We start from the raw sequence: 17,562 nt of genomic DNA on the forward strand, positions 1-17,562 counted from the left end.
AATAAAACTGCTGTGAGGATATGCATGCACATAATATAGTTAATATAGTATGTGTGTGTATATGTATTAATTAATTGCAAGCGTATACAATATGCTGCCAGAGATTTTATGCTGACTTATGTAGTAATAAGAAATGTTGACATAACCATCAAAAGGGTAACGGGTGCAGAGCAGTTTGTCTCTAGAATCTTATCATTGCGCTTTTCAAATCTACTACACACGCTAGCCAATAAAAAACTTCTTCAAATGGAATGTTAGCGGTTGCTGCTAGTTAGTAATCTTTTATTTTGCTGACAACAAAATAGCAAAAAGCCTGTGTTTGCAGGCACATTATCGATTAAAATTGAAACTGCAAAAGTATCCTGAATGCACGATAGTAGTGAACAATTCATGGTTAGTTTGGGATTATTTGTGTACAAATTAAACAAAAATTTACATGAGAGGATGACTTCAAATAAGTAATGCAGGATAACTTATACAAAAATAAATTGAGTGATACAACTGTTTATACAGAGGTTCAGGTCTGAAGAATAGATTCTCTACGAGTATTGAATGTGGCAAGATCGATAGTTAATTAATAATTGAATGACTATAATATGGTCTGTATCATCTGTTTGTGTAAGTATCATCGATGTTTACTTCTATGGTTTATCTGCAGTAGGTTAATCATGTTTTCAATTGAATCACTGCTTTCATGTACAAAGTCTAGCAGATGTTGATAGTTGTGAGGGTTAGGGAGTATTTTATTTCTTAGATTGGTGTAATTGCTGCATTTTTATAGGTGATGGTCTACTGTTTCGTCCTCATCCAGGCATGTGCATGTTGGTGTAAATGTTAAATTGAGTTTGTATAAGTGATATTGTAAGGTTGTGTGGCCTGTGAAGAGCCCAGTTAAAATTGATATTTGTCTCCTTGGTAATACAAGTGGAATAGGGTTTTTCTCCGGATGATCTGTTTCTAGGTCCTTCAATAAACCAGTGGTACGGTGTCCTGTTATCAGATAAGTTTTCCATCGGCGTTGCCAATCATTAATTAGTTGCTTTCGAATAGTGGATCTTCTAAAATGACTTGCTGACATATCTGCTATAGTTGTGTTTCTACCATTCTGGCTTACAATGTGAGAATGTATTTTCTTTTGAAGTTTGCTTTTTGTAGATAACAAAGCTTTTGCGAAATAACTTTGTCCTATTGCCATTCTACAGTATGTGTATATGTCTCTGGAGCATAAAGACTCAGCTGTAGGTATGTATGTGATATGGTGCAGTGCTTCCGTTGAGGGATTAGTCTTCGCTCCTAGTATGTCTTTCGAACAACTATGGAGAGAGATGTCAGCTTTTTGATCCCATATAAAAATGTTGTAAAGCACTTTTGGTATTATAGTTGATTCTAGTATCTTTTTAGAATAGTATGGCTTTAACCCTGCATTGATGAATGCGAGAAGTAGTCTCCATTTTTTGGCCAATATCGCTTTTGATTCTTCTCTTTGTGTGTTGAATGCTAACTTAGTGTCTCGGGTTAAACCTAAAACTTTAGTAGAATTGATTATGTTTATGTTTTCTCCGCTGACTTGGAGTTGTTTTGGGTTGCAGTTGAACCAAATAGTATGTCTTGGAACAGTTTGCTTTCTAGTTGCTGCTAGACTAGGCTGAGCAAACGTCAGCGAGATTACAAAAGATGATAAAATATGTGACCAAAAATTTGAACTCTCAATCTTCGTCTTTCACACAAGGTACCTGCAATGTTGGCGCCATCCCTTTATCTAGAACCATAAATGTTTTCAAGCCTTCCTTTGCAATGCGAGGTTCCCTGAGCAAGGAATTCCGCTCCTCATAAAATAGTATCCATTCAGGAAGCTACTTTTAGTAGTAGAGTGATACGCGGTTAGTAACTGAGTGTATATTGTTAATCACTTTTCTCTGCAGATGATAATTGGCAGAGCGATGACTAACTACATCTTATTTGACAGGTAAAGTTCAGTGTTGCGCAATATATACTCTGGCATTTGCTAATAGTGCTTTTATTATATATCAGGGCTTCCGTATTCATTTTCATTGCCGAACCACATATAATTGATGAGGTAATCTCGCACACCCTGTTTTGAATGAAACAAACAGGCTCCAAGCATCATAAAAAGCAGACATATTCAGAATATATGAAAAGAATATGTTGTTGGAAGGTCCTTCTCGGAGTAATTTAACATTTTCATACAGCAGCAACCTATAAAAACAACTAACTTTATATGATCCCTGACTGTTTTCCTGCCTCTTTTTTGCTACTCTGATTGAGACATGGTTCATTTTTATGATTGATGATGATATGATATTTATTTCTGATACATAGAAGTGATAGACAGGTGATTCCTGCATACCACGAACAACATCTTGCATTCATAAGGGGTGCAGAAATGTTGCTCACACCCCTTATTGGAAAGCCTTTTATAGGTTGAGCATCTAAAAAGAAACACTCTTATGATCTTTGTGACTGTTTTCCTGTCTTTTTTGCTATCTGATTGAGACATGGTTTATTTTTAGGATTGTTGACGCTCCGATATTTATTTTTTATGGATAGCAGAGATGGGAAGTTGATTCCAGCCCATTACAAAGTACATACCTATTTCGGTTGCCAGCTAACAACTGACTTACAACAAGCAACATTTTGTTTATACTTGTGAGACTTAGTCCCAGAGCAAAATAGTAAGATTTTTTATCTTCCGATCGATACCAAATTAAATCTATCGGACTACTGTATGAGTGACAGCGATATATGGATGTCTAGATTGTAGACAGAGTACACCTGCTGTTTTAAAGCACTGCCTTCAACCATAGTAAGTTCAATATAGGTCACAATGTAGGACACAATATTGGTCGAAATAGGTTATATTTATGATAAAAATAATATCTTAAAATCCAAAAACTGCAACGAAATACAAAGATAGGAGGGCATTCAGTCAGTCAGCGTTCTTCTGCAGCGAGCAAACATGACACATCATCAGCTTTGTCAGGGCCCTGAGATTTATCCAACTGCCACACTGGAGGGCAAACTGCTCGAGGCACAGCCTACAAAGCGAAATATACGACTCATATTCTCAGCTGGGAACCTTCAAACATTTATGTTGAGCAAAGCAAATGCCGTACAATCTCTAATTGATTGCCATGGCGCTCTATTTTTCAACCTCTCCTCTATAGTGGCGGTCAATTGGAGGCTGGCGGTTTATTTTTCAAATGGCTGTCAGAATTTTAGGAAAATAAATTTAGCCCTAATAAGGGTAAAGTGAATGCCGCCTGTTTTTGCTCTTATTTTCCGGTGGAGTGATATTAAACCTTTTGGATGCAGCAAATCTTTTAACTTACCTCTAACTTGTCATAGATCTCTTAATAAATGTGCATCAAGAAACCGAGAAATTTCTCCACCAGTTGATATCTATTGCTTGTAATTGATCTGCGATGATATTATAGCCTGTGTCCTTTGCAATTTGTTGGCAGTCCCAATTTTTATTTCATTCTAAATTTGAAAACACATTTTTATTTTATATCTATATTTAACAATGTTCCATAAAGCTCATTGCACTCATTAATATGTTTGCTACAGTTTGCAGCAAAAACTAGCTTTTTATGTGCAATAGAAGTGGAGCTATGAGCATCGATCCATTGTAAGCCGCGATAAGATAGCCGTAAGGATGCTATAAATCTGCATATTTGTAAGTCTTAAGTCTATATATAAGTCTGCACAATAATAATCTATCAAATGATACAAATATATATTCATGAACAAGTGACATAAACGAATCATACTTATAGTACATGCAGAAACAAAAATTAACGTTTTTTGAAAGCCAACATATTTCCATTGTTTGCTCGGATAGCTGCATTCTGATTGTTGCTTTTGATGGGAGGAACATCTTCTAATTGTCCAATACCTTTCACAATATATTCTGACCTAAACTCTTTTTCCGCACTGCTGAACTAGTCGATATTAGCGTTCAAACAATTTTTGGCAAAGCAAAATTTTTTAGCTGCTGCATAAATAAAAGTAAGCTCAGTAAATGTAACCTTTGATCCAAAACTTGCTAACCGGTTTTTATACGCATATCCTTTGAAGTATTAGAACTGCGTTAAACAAGGAACTACTATAAGTCTGAGACAGTTAGTAGTTATTTCTGTGGCATCGCTTTCAAAATCCCATCTACCGTTGTAAGTTTAGCCGTTTTTCATAGATGTACATGTCTGTCGAAGTTTCTGGATGGCGTTAAACAAGAAACCACTATTAGCCTGAGAGAGTAATTAGTTCTATAGCATTGCTTTGAAAGTTCATCTACCGCTGTAAATTTATGCCATTTTTTAAACGTTAAACAGTTTTTCCGCGCTAAACAGAGAACTACTACTAGCCTGAGGTCGTTATTGATCATTGCTATGGTGTTGCTTTCAAAGTTTTAACATAAAAAACGACAATCTTTGGAATTGGACAACGAAATAATCAATTGTTATTGATATAAATGATTCATTATTAATACGATTTTGTGAACACTTTTCTACTGGTCGGTTAGCATTATGGGCTCGTAAAGATCATGTAATGTCAGTGGCGGTCAAATAGAGGTGGCGTTAATTTGGAGAGTGGCGCTTTATTTTTCAACCCTTCCCTCAGGATGACGGTCAATTAGAGGTGGCCTTCAAATCGAAGTGGCGTTCAATTAAAGGTTTTACGGTATGTTCAAGTTTATTGAATTCGAACAGAAACTACCCTAAAAGACATCACAAATTCTCACTCTTACAGAGCTTGTACGCTGTTTCACATCGGTTTCTGTGCATCAGGTCAATTTTTTTGCACCTTTTGGTTCCTCCTTGTACTGATGAAGGTTTCAATAAATGTCATCACTGTTATATATTTCGTAATAGACACCTACAGCTATATCATTATGATGCTTTAAGATACAATGTGTTAAACTCTTTGTTATTATATGTTCATTCTGATGATAAAATCAATTCATTCAAAAGTGCGGTATGTAAACATTTGAAGGCATTCCATGCATAAAGATAACTCTGTTTGTGTTCCCCTCTTTCTGTTTTTTAGAATCATGAGTTTCTAGCAGAGAGTGAAGTATAATAGTGAAAGTAGCAAATTAAAAAATAATTTTCATCTGTACATTTAAAGCGATTACATAATTGAAAGTTGAACAGATGCCTTGATCAATTATTGTTTTTAGTTTGTCAAAAAGGTTTTCAGAATGACAAAGTTAGTAAAATGCTCAGTGCTTGAAACTGAAAGCGTAATGTTTAAATCGCCAACAAGAAATACCATCTCCAGTAACTATACTCACTCACTGAACTGTATGCTGCTTTAGCCTCAGGACATTGCCTGTTATTACACTCATCTATGAACTGTGTGCTACCTTAGCCTCACAACATTGACTGTTATTATACTCATCTATGAACTGTATGCGACCCTAGCCTCAGGATATCTCCTGTTATTACACTCACCTATGAACTGCATGCTGCCTTATTCTCTGGACATCGCCTGTTACTACACTCACCTATGAGCTGTGTGCTGTCTTAGCCTCAGGGCATTGCCTGTTATTACACTCACCTATGAACTGTATGCTGCCTTAGCCTCAGGACATCGCCTGTTATTACACTCACCTATGAACTGTATGCGGTCCTAGCCTCAGGATATCTCCTGTTATTACACTCACCTATGAACTGCATGCTGCCTTAGGTTCAGGACATCGCCTGTTATTACATTCATCTATGAACTGTATGCTGCCTTAGCCTCAGGACAGCCTGTTATTACAATAATCTATGACATGTGTGCTGCCTTAGCCTCAGGACATCGCCTGTTATTACATTCATCTATGAACTGTATGCTGCTTTAGCCTCAGGACATCGCCTGTCATTACACTCACCTATGAACTGTATGCTGCCTTAGGCTCAGGACATCTTCTGTTATTACACTCACCTATGAACTGTATGCTGCCTTAGCCTTAGGACATCGCTTATTATTACACTCACCTATGAACTGTATGCTGCCTTAGCCTTAGGACATCTCCAGCTCTCTTGGAGTGATTGCACACAATCTTGTAAAGCTTTCTGCTTATCTTATAAATAATGTCTACAAAAAGGAGAGCTCACAAAGTAGTGTTGAGAGTTGTCTGCTCTACGATAGCCAATGCATCTTTTTAATAACTGTATGAGAGTCAGGAGCAGTATACAGAACAGGTAATAACAAGCACTCATGTACTTGAAAGAAAGCCTGAGGGCGAATGAACAAATCTATCAGGGACTATTGCAATAGCCATCCAATCTTACTATTATTGGCCTTGTAGCTAAGGTAAAGACCAACTTGGCACAAAATTGTAAGAATCAGAGATTATTAAAAAATTGAAATAAATTTTAAAAATATAGATCAGAGATTATTCAGAAAACCTTTGACACACAAAGTTAACCTGTTATATTTACTTAACATTTGAAATCATTGAATGTTGCCAACAGCAAGTATTTTTTTATAATAATTGAAGCTAAAAGTCTTATAGATTCATTTCATTTTGTTTAATTCATTCAAAAACTGGAAAAACAACTAAATATAGCATTAAAGGTTTACTTGCAACAAAGTTTACATTACAATTATTTTGTATCAAAAGTTTTATCATGTCTTACTCTGCTGTGCTGTAGGTGCAAAATATGTGGAAATGTGATTACAAGCTCTTAAAAGCTAAAGAACGAACAGTTAATTGCAGCATCTCAATATAAAACGTCTCGTAGCAATAGTTTATATAGCAAATATGGATGCTCGCTACTTTACAGCTTTGTTTCAGCCTGGTCTAATCATCTTGTCATAATCTGATCATGTGACCCATACTTCCTGCCAAATGGTGCAAAAAAGTTCTGCAGCATTTTTCGACTATCAAGACCAATAGGCTCTTCATGTTTATCAGAGAATGATATATGCAATCCTTCGAGCAAATGTTAAAAAATTAAACGAACTTTTATGGCAGGTTTTGAGATATCAGTGCTCAAAGTGACAGCATTACGATGATGATGAAATAGATGCGTAAGGACACTAGACATGGTTTTATTGAATGAGTGAAGCATATTTGTGAAAATCTTTTGACGAATGAGGTTGCATGAAAGTGTAAACAGAAGCACATTGTGTTCAACTACGTCCCATTTGAGCCGTTTTGAAAAGGGATTCCAATCTATGGCATAGTTTCACACTCACCGAGCCAAAGTTTGAGATTCCTCGTGACACCCCATCCAGACAGCAAATGAGACTGGAGGTAGCAAAATTTGACAGCGCAAGAGTGAAATATTTGTGAAATATTGGCTAATACAGTGTCGGAATCATTTATCTAAAAGGGAAAGAAGAGAATGATCTATACCTGAACAATGAGAAGTGATAACTACAACTTACGTATATTGAGCTTGAGTACTTGGTATAAGAACTCTATCAACGCTTTGCTAGGGTTTTTATTAGAGGGAGTATTGACCAAGTTTAGTGAGAAACGATCATGGTAAACACACGTGAGGCAAATGGCCGGTAAGGTGGATTGACCTACTTCCAATGCTAACCAATCTCGCAGTCACTGACCTATTTCAATGTGCGTGACTAGCAAAACAATAAAGAAACATTTTCTCAAAGCGATTCATGATATCGGCCTTGAAAATGCATAATGACTCACTAGTATGTCTATTTCTTAAATGAAACGCACCACATAGTCAAGGTAGATGGGATTGGCAAAGACAGAGACATGTTTAAGCAGAAGTGCCTGAATGTGGGCAACAGGCTTGGCTGATCCTTTGAATGAGATGCCGTTTCTTATATCTGTAACGAGGCATGACAGGTATGTGCAGGTACTCTTCCGAGTAAGCACCAGCCTAGCTGGTTGAATGAGTGACACGAAAGCTCCTTAACAGCTTTTCATGGATAAGAATAGAGATTCTTGATTACTGTCTTCCCATTTTTGTTTTGGCATGTAACGAAAAAAATCATTTTGTTGATGAACACTAATGCGAACAAAACGTTATATGTACATGCATACATACATATGTACGTACATATGTACATACTAGCCAAGCTATTTTAAAGATATAACAAATATTTACAATGTAGAGCAACCAAGGTAGCCTTTCCTCCTAACTTCTAAAACAATAGATGGAGGATGAATTGAGCGTACCCTTGATAGAATATTGTGGTAGAGTTACACAGCATCGATGCAGGTCTATCACGTACTGGCACCACTGGATATTCCTCTCATCTAAAAGACAACCAACTACCATCACTATTAAATGGCAGCAGAGCTATTCAAATTAGGTGGACAGTAAAAAAGTGTAACAGACATCGGTATCACGATTGCAGCATCATAAAACCACAGGCTCCACCAACCAAAACTCTTCCCACTTATTTCCATAAATATAGCTAGTTTTGGCATTGAATACAAATATGATTATCTTCAGGTAGTTCAGTTGGTAACTAATTAAAAAAATAAGATAGTAAAGAAGTTGATATGTATTACAAAGGAAAAAACATCTCTTCAAATGCTGCTGAAGTTTTTGAATATTATTAATGGAGTTCTTTCCGGGAGTCTTAGTAACAATAAAATACTTGAGGATTAGAAGGGCTGCGCAAAGCACCACCCGTTGAGATTTCCGATGATAAGTTAGGCTGTCATTAACACTGACAATCCCCTTAGCATTATAGTCAGCAGTTGTTGACTCCCTCACGATACCGACAGCCCTTACATTTAAAAGACCTTGAAGATCAATGGTAACAGCGCATAGTATTTATAAGATTGTTGATTGCTTTTTCACTCTCATCTGATGTTTTTTGGATGCCAATGATGAAGAAACCTGTTAAATTTTATGTATTTCCTGATCCTGTGGCAGCTGAACTTAGGTTCTGACATTACAAAAATGAATAACATTTTCCTCCAAGTTTGGCGGAGAGCATTATGTCAGAAAGTTGTTCGAATATTCTGGAAGTTGTTTGGTAAATTGTTTTACTATTTATTGACACGTTATATCAGTAAAAATATCCCAAATGGAATAGCTATTTAAGGTGAGTTTTCAATGAAGTTTTACATGTTTGATACTGTGAATCAGTTAAAACATAGCTCCCTATGATGAAATAAATAGCCTATTGAAAAGAGATTGTTAGTTATATACAGGTAACTAGTATCTACTGAGAAAGATGGAAAAATGACTGACTTGGTTGTTTTTAAAAATACAGTGCGCCCCCTCGGGTGACCATGTCCATGTAATACGAATTTTTCACTTTACAACCTCAAATACAATGGTTTTTCGTCCTCGCCATATGAATTCCTATTTCGCCAAACAAATTCAACAAAAATTTCACGAGCATTTCAAATTTCGCAGTCGGTGTGCTTATTATGTCGAAATAACAAAAATGCAAATAAGCTGTTTGCCAAACATCTTCTCATAACACCTGAAAGAGATACGATTTCTTTCAGTTTGGCATTTCTCGTGTGAAAAGTGGCAATATTTATCCTTTAAAACCAGTAGCAAAGTTGAAGTTGCCGTCGCTTCGAACAGAAGGTCAGGGATCAGACAACTTCCCTCAGCTTGCTAACAAAAATTCACTTTATTACGTATTTAAATTTATTTTCAAATGTATACTAACATAATTAGCATTGATACGTTTGTTGTGCACTCTTTGTTCTACCCACTACATGTACCACCTCAAGTCACGTAACTCCCAAGGTACAGTAATAAAATTTAATTTGTTTTTTGATGGCCATTGAATGGTCAAAAGAGTTGAAAAAAAATTTAATGAAGTCGGCTAAAAGTTATAGTAAAAACAAAACAGGAAATCGATAGGTGATAAAATTTTAGCGATGAAAATGTTGACATTCAGTAAAATAGTTGAAAATACATACTAGAACTTAGCTTTGAGTGTGTGTTTAGTAAGCTAAATTCATTTAGGTTAAATTCATAATTTATGTTATACGTCTGCCTCGAAAGTAAAAACTCCTTACGGTACATACTGCCGCTACTGCACATACATGTTGTACACTGTAATGTTACATTTTATTGCAGATCATATCCACTCAATACACTAAAGTTACTGTAGGTAGCTGTAAATAGTAAGGTTAACATACTATTTTGTTGCTAATTTTTAATATGTAGAGTACATATATAAAATTTTGATGATTTTTACCAGGGGGATGTTAAAGTGAGTTAGTTATGTTAGTCAAATATTGATTTAAATCGATAGTTCTTAACGTTGTTGGCCATACTGAACCCGACCAGTTTCATATAAACTTTCACCGAACCCTTCTTTCTTAAAAAACTAGCTGTGCTACCCGGCGTTGTCCGGGTATTAAAATCAGCTTATAAACAATGAGGAGTAATGTATTTTCCTGCTACTTGCTATTAGCCTGCCACATTGCCAATGGATAATTTGAGTAAGCTTATTAATAAGAGCTACCATTTCTCATGACATTACACCGTCAATTTGCGTCATGATTGAAAGCGGTAGCCTATTTGCACCCATACTAGCATAATAGCTTTACTACCCAGCGTTTCCTGGGTAATAAAAAAGTCGTTGGACAGAAAATTGATTTGTATTTAACATATAACAACATTTCCCATTCTAACTTTCAAACTACATATAATGAGAAAAGTGTTTTGTGTAGCTGAAATAGTTTAAGTGAAATTAAAAACAACTGTAAAGGTTTTCAAACTTTGTCAAACAGCTGTAACTTTCAAACTTCATATCATGAGGAAAATGTTTTGTGCAGGTCAAATAAATTAAAAAAAATAAAACAACCATAAAAGGGTTTGGGTGTAAATGTGAAATAATTAGCAAGTAATAGCTAAATTAAGTTGGTTTCGCTACTACTACAATAAAAGATGATTCGGTAATGATACGATTAATACGAACTGAAAAAATAAAATAAAAAACCTGAATAGGTTGAATTAATAATAACAAAGAGTACATAGAAGTGTGTATGTATAAAAAAGGTTACTGTTCCAGCAGAAGCTATCCATCAAAACTTTGAATACGACAATACTGGCACCTTTCGACACTGGTACATAAATAAAAATGAGATGCCGTACTGTCTTTGTTTGACCGAACGGTGAGAGACTGTCGGGGCTCTTCTCGTGGAGATAATATAATTGTCCGCGTGAGAAGAATTGGCCTCGACTCCAGGCATACGAAAAATATTTCTTAACAGGGGCATAGTAACGCGTGGGCGCAATGCTAAAATAATTAGGGGGTCATACGCTATACGGGATATGATAACATCTTTGACCAGTATGCCGTTGTAGCTCAGTGGTAGAGCACCCGGATAAACAACTCGCAGATGCATTCATTGCGAGTTCCAAACCAATAGAACATGGAATTATAATTCCAAGATTTTAATAGCTATAGCTGGAATGACACACCTACGAGAAATACATCGCCTATATTGAGAAATATATGTTAATAGATATTGCCTAGCAAATCAAGCCTGTGTAGTTTAGTTAGTAAGATAGACTGGTGAACGACAGGTTTTAAGATCAAGTCTTCTGCTTTACGGATTCTTTGTTTTACTGGGGCACAAAATAAACTGCGTATTAACATTACTGTGTTCGAAGAACAAAACTAATACAATGCACGAACTCACAACAAATTACATATCTTTCCATAAAGACATGACCTTGCAAATCAGTGTGACTTTTGCTGTTGCCTTTGAGAGACCTCTAACAAACCCTGAGACCTCAAACAAACTCACTGAACCTATACGGTTCAATAGGACCCAGGTTAAAAACCACTGGTTTAAAGAAACACCCCAGCAATATGAAAACCAAGATAAATTTAAAGAAATTAACCTCACTTCTGACAACCAAGTATCATAAAGTTGGCTGACTGGTATAGCATTGGCATGTATTACTTCAAAGCTCAAATTTGAAGTTGAAACCTTTCCAGGTAAAACATGATAGCTGAAATCCTATAAGGATTAGACACCCAGTTTGGGCAGCATGTCAACCCAGACCGCACCATAACTGTACATAAACTGAAGCACAAATAGAAACCACTAACTCCAAAAAATTTTATTAAATTTTAGAGCCAATTACGCAACTATTTGCAAAATGCCAAAATTTCTGTCCTTGCTGCACCTCCAAGCGGGCAATGCTTGGCAATTGATGATTTACCTATCCTTCTAACAATGTCTTAGGCAATGTAGAAAAACCTACACCAACATTGGACTCCATCTATTGAGTGCCTGAGATTGGTGCATGTTTTCTCCTTCTTAACCAGACAGGAAAAGTCTTGCTGTACCTCACGAGACAGAAGAGTTGTGAGGAACTGTTGAGCACTGGGTTCAGAGCGCGTCAGGAGAAGATAATCGTCAACATGGCGAAGGAGAAGACTGTCTGTATTAAAGAGACAGCAATAATAGTCCATGGAATGATAGCTTATATCAGAATACAGTGATAGCTTATATCAGAATACAATGATAGCTTATATCAGGATACAGTGATAGCTTATATCAGGATACAGCGATAGCTTATATCAGGATAGTGTAAGTGTAAACTGTCACAAATAGATAAGCAATCAGCTACATGTCCAGCCCCTGAGTTGTCAGACAGCATTATGCTGACTTTACCATCTCCTTGAAGCTCAGGGCTCAGATATGCCCATTCCATAGCTCCATAGTAAATATCACACAAGACTGACGACAATATGGAGCCCTGCGGAATCCCTCGGGCCATCTTATAGCGACTCGTCACACCTTGTAGTTCTACATCGATCAGCAGGCTATCTAGATGCTCCTCAACAACCTCCAATATGTGTTGTGGTGTCAGTTCCTGTTTCGCCTAGCAACAAGTATCAGATGATAATCATCTAAATAGTGTATGGCCAAAACTACTTTATTTTAATAACAGGGAAATTTGAATTCAATTTATTCACTGAGTGAGAAGATAGAAAATGCGAGCAAAGAGAGAGACTCAAAGAGAAAGAAGGACAGAGAAGTAGAGTATAAAATGAAAAAAATTTATTATTGACCTATTGACAGAAGTCTGACCACAAGTATCATGTTTTGCAAGAATAAATGTAGGTTTACACTAAGGCGATTTGTTGAAGTTGTGTTTCCACCGAGAGAGTTGGAAAAACTTCTAATCTTTCTACGTTTTTGTGAAGAATTTATGCTGAACCGACTCAAACTCTGACTCTACAAAATGACACAGTTTTATTTCGGCTTAGATTACAGGACAATTAGACTAAGCGGAAACAAAACTTTGAAGTAGCGAGCATCTATATTTGATACAGGCTCTTCAGTAACACCTTAAGTATTTGTCATAAACTAGTGCTACAGCAAGACAAGTTTTATATTGAGCCTTTTATTGGCCTTTCAATTCATGTGAGAACATCATGTGTCAAAACATTAACCAAATGTATTGACTACGTCAGAGAAATAAACTGGTTTACCACAACTCAACAAAGGCAGCAAACCATAGCTGACCCCAGACGTGTACAAACATGTCGGTCACACATTGCTGAGATGGAAGAGTGAAGGTGAAACATTACCTGGGTGACAAATAAAGCAGAGCTGATGCCTTTTTGTCTAAGATAATCCTTGCAAGCATTTGGCACCAAAGATGCAGTACTGGAACCTGCAGAGAGAAGGGAAGAAATTACAACTAAAAAAAAACAGATATTGAAAACTGCAAAGAGAATGACAGCAATCGAACCTACAGAGAGAATGACAACAACGAGTTCTCCCAAATTCAGCTTAATTCACATCAAATCACCATTCCAATCGTTAGATGGGTTCTGCTTGCTTGTTGGTGCATATTAAAATAGAACTTACACAAAATTCTAGTAGATTTTATTAGAAAACTATCAGCATTCTTTATTATTTGTGATTGTTTTTGATATTTGAGGTGATTTGACTGCCAGGATGTTTCAAGATAAAAATCGGCAAAACTCGATCGCAGTTCAAACGCTTAGTTGCTATCATTGTTATAGTTGATATCGGCCATTGCGTTCAAGCTACAGCGTTACGGGTCTCTATTCTGTCGGTCTCTTAGCAACTATAAACGTCATAATCACTAACATCTACTAAAACTTTGAACTCCATCTTTAATAACGTAATGACGCTCCGTCATAATGTAATGACGCTCCGTCATAATGTAATGACGCTCCGTCATAATGTAATGACGCTCCGTCATAATGTAATGACGCTCCGTCATAATGTAATGACGCTCCGTCATAATGTAATGACGCTCCGTCATAATGTAATGACGCTCCGTCATAATGTAATGACGCTCCGTCATAATGTAATGACGCTCCGTCATAATGTAATGACGCTCCGTCATAATGTAATGACGCTCCGTCATAATGTAATGACGCTCCGTCATAATGTAATGACGCTCCGTCATAAGGAATCCCTAATAAACAGTCTGACATTTAGTCGGGTCTCTCAGACCGATTGAAGGCTATGAACAATGCAGTGATTACTCACTCTGGGAATGGAAGTCTGTATCTACGTGATCAATATAAGTAAGAGTAGGCAGTTCGTGGCCTGACACCATCACACCTAACCTCCAGCACACAAACCTCTCAACATCCATCTACAAGGAACCCATTAATTTCTAACAATAATTTTATAATGTTCATGTCTGGCCATGAGATTTATTCAATGAATATTTACAAAGTACAAATTTGAGTTCCAATACTTTTCCTAATATCTGCTGATAGGTACAGCTGATAAATAAATGCTATATCCGAGAGCGGACAACTACAAGCTTACAGAGCACTGTTCTAACTCATTCTCTACCTGGGGCCGTAGAAACAAGCAGTGACAAGTCATACTGTGTGGCGATTGGGATGCAATATGTTCACTTAATAACTAATATGCAAATCCTGATTGAAATCCTGAAATCAAGTATGCAGTCTTCCTGACTGTTTGCCTGTCGGAAAGACATTCAGATATTAAATATGACCCAATTTGATATCACAAAAACCAACCTATCCCTAGCCTTGTACAGCTAAACATCCATCTAACCATATTTATTATCAGGTTAATAAAATATAACAGGACTAACAAATAAATTTACCATACTATGATGTAACGGAATCCATGATATTTAATGAACCCAGACAGTCATGCCCTAGTCTCACTGCAAGAAACATGAATATAGCTAAACCTAGGAGCTCAACCTCCTTACTCGAACTATTCGGTATCCAACCAAAAAATTTGAGAAGAAAACGCAATGAATGAATTAGCCGGATTGAGTTGGAAAACGCCCAGTAAGAACAAAAAGAGCCAAGTTGAGCTGAAGGCACTCCTTGACCCTTCTCGACCATTTGGAGTATATTCAACTCAGATCATTAGCAGACATACACTGTTCATTCAAGTATTTGTTGCCGGTTTTTTGCCTTTTTATGTAGCTTTAGACCTAAATCATGAGCCTCATTATTTTAGGCATTTTTCTTAGGTTTCCATTGTTTGTTATAGGAAAATGGGTTTCAGTTTTCGTACAAACCAGTTTTTACCACTAAATCCGAATAGATTATGGTTGAGCACCAATGTTCCACTGTATGTGATAAAGTTGTAAGCTGAGCAATGTGATTACCTCATCTATACGAGATCGTAGAATGTCCAGAAGCTGTTTCCTGTCGATTGAATCGTAGCACCTTGTAATGTCGGCCTTCACAAAGTAATATCTGCAAAAGTTAAGTAATTTAGGACAAAATAACCTAGTCAAGACTCTTTTTTATGAATTGATTTGGCATGGTATTGCGCAGCCTGCGCTCCTCATGGTTTACAACTCTAAATTTGACCCATAATGCATTGTAGAATACAAGAAGTAAAATCTAACTCAACTCATGTTCAGTATAATCCCAGTAATTCAGTATAATGGTTCAATGTGCCAGGTTCAGTATAATCCCAGTAATTCAGTATAATGGTTCAATGTGCCAGGTTCAGTATAATCCCAATGGTTCAATGTGCCAGGTTCAGTATAATGGTTCAATGTGCCAGGTTCAGTATAATGGTTCAATGTGCCAGGCTCAGTATAATCCCAATGGTTCAATGTGCCAGGTTCAGTATAATGGTTCAATGTGCCAGGTTCAGTATAATGGTTCAATGTGCCAGGTTCAGTATAATGGTTCAATGTGCCAGGTTCAGTATAATCCCAATGGTTCAATGTGCCAGGTTCAGTATAATGGTTCAATGTGCCAGGTTCAGTATAATGGTTCAATGTGCCAGGTTCAGTATAATGGTTCAATGTGCCAGGTTCAGTATAATGGTTCAATGTGCCAGGTTCAGTATAATGGTTCAATGTGCCAGGTTCATTATAATGGTTCAATGTGCCAGGTTCAGTATAATGGTTCAATGTGCCAGGTTCAGTATAATGGTTCAATGTGCCAGGTTCAGTATAATGGTTCAATGTGCCAGGTTCAGTATAATGGTTCAATGTGCCAGGTTCAGTATAATGGTTCAATGTGCCAGGTTCAGTATAATGGTTCAATGTGCCAGGTTCAGTATAATGGTTCAATGTGCCAGGTTCAGTATAATGGTTCAATGTGCCATGTTCAGTATAATCCCAATGGTTCAATGTGCCATGTTCAGTATAATCCCAATGGTTCAATGTGCCAGGTTCAGAGGTTCAACAAGCAAACATATATATATTTCGACCCCTTACAATTGTGTGTGAAATAAACTGGACCACTTTGTTGAAAAATTAAAATTCCAAGGATGTACAACATGAGAATTTGTAACAAAGTCTAACATGTAATTCACTATGTTACTCATAGTGAATTACATACTAAATTAATCCTCATTTTGTCCTGATTTCAAATATGTAAACCAAACAGCTAAAAGTTGTTTTGAGTGATTAGGTAAGCTCAAATCTCAAAATGTCATTTTGAATGGATGAAGACAATCATCTGTACAGATATGATCACATCACATACAATTTCATCTGCTTATTTCAAGTTCTATACATGTGGATGACTTGAAATAAGCAAATCAAAATGTATGCACTGTGATAGTTCAAAAACATCATTTTACAGCTGTTTAGTTTAAATATTTGAAATAAGAATAAAATAAGGATTAACCAAATATATAATTCATGGCTATTGACTATATTCACGATGAGTAACAACGTTGTAAATGAGTATTTTAGTTTTCCAACACATGGGTCCAGCTTATTCCGCACATCGCCGTTGATAGCATATATATTTCCAACTATGAATGACTCAATGATACTACAGATGGTACTAGCAGGATTCAGCCTATCCAAGAAAGTTAAGAACCACTTTTCTAAAACATAAGGAAACATCTTTAGCAATGATTCTGGTCGTGATACCTTCATTTGTAAACACGAGGTCAACAGTTTTGCCTTCAATCTCATCAGTATTGTGGATGAAATTGTTATTATGCAGCTTCACCTATAGCTGTCATATAGTACACACATCATAAAGCACCTGTTATGCAGCTTCACCTATAGCTGTCATATAGTATACACATCATAAAGCGCCTGTTATGCAGCTTCACCTATAGCTGTCATATAGTATACACATCATAAAGCACCTGTTATGCAGCTTCACCTATAGCTG

The 17,562-nt window shown here is 36.6% G+C and overlaps 1 protein-coding gene across 1 annotated transcript in view; it reads right to left on the reverse strand.

Annotated features, from left to right (window-relative positions):
- Positions 1 to 2,918: 2,918 nt before the first annotated feature.
- Positions 2,919 to 17,562, reverse strand: part of LOC137400792 (telomerase reverse transcriptase-like) — a 63,726-nt gene continuing 49,082 nt past the window's right edge. Inside the window, exons 12-21 of the mRNA XM_068087130.1 lie at positions 15,576 to 15,670; positions 14,462 to 14,570; positions 13,525 to 13,610; positions 12,602 to 12,812; positions 12,189 to 12,368; positions 8,165 to 8,245; positions 7,700 to 7,812; positions 7,210 to 7,339; positions 6,003 to 6,102; positions 2,919 to 3,056 (exon numbers count right to left, since the gene is read on the reverse strand). Coding sequence (XP_067943231.1) covers positions 2,948 to 3,056; positions 6,003 to 6,102; positions 7,210 to 7,339; positions 7,700 to 7,812; positions 8,165 to 8,245; positions 12,189 to 12,368; positions 12,602 to 12,812; positions 13,525 to 13,610; positions 14,462 to 14,570; positions 15,576 to 15,670 — 1,214 coding nt within the window. The 3' untranslated portion in view covers positions 2,919 to 2,947. The remainder of the gene's footprint in view (positions 3,057 to 6,002; positions 6,103 to 7,209; positions 7,340 to 7,699; positions 7,813 to 8,164; positions 8,246 to 12,188; positions 12,369 to 12,601; positions 12,813 to 13,524; positions 13,611 to 14,461; positions 14,571 to 15,575; positions 15,671 to 17,562) is intronic.

Source organism: Watersipora subatra, chromosome 7 (assembly GCF_963576615.1).
Source record: "Watersipora subatra chromosome 7, tzWatSuba1.1, whole genome shotgun sequence".
Classification (NCBI taxonomy): Eukaryota; Metazoa; Bryozoa; class Gymnolaemata; order Cheilostomatida; family Watersiporidae; genus Watersipora; species Watersipora subatra.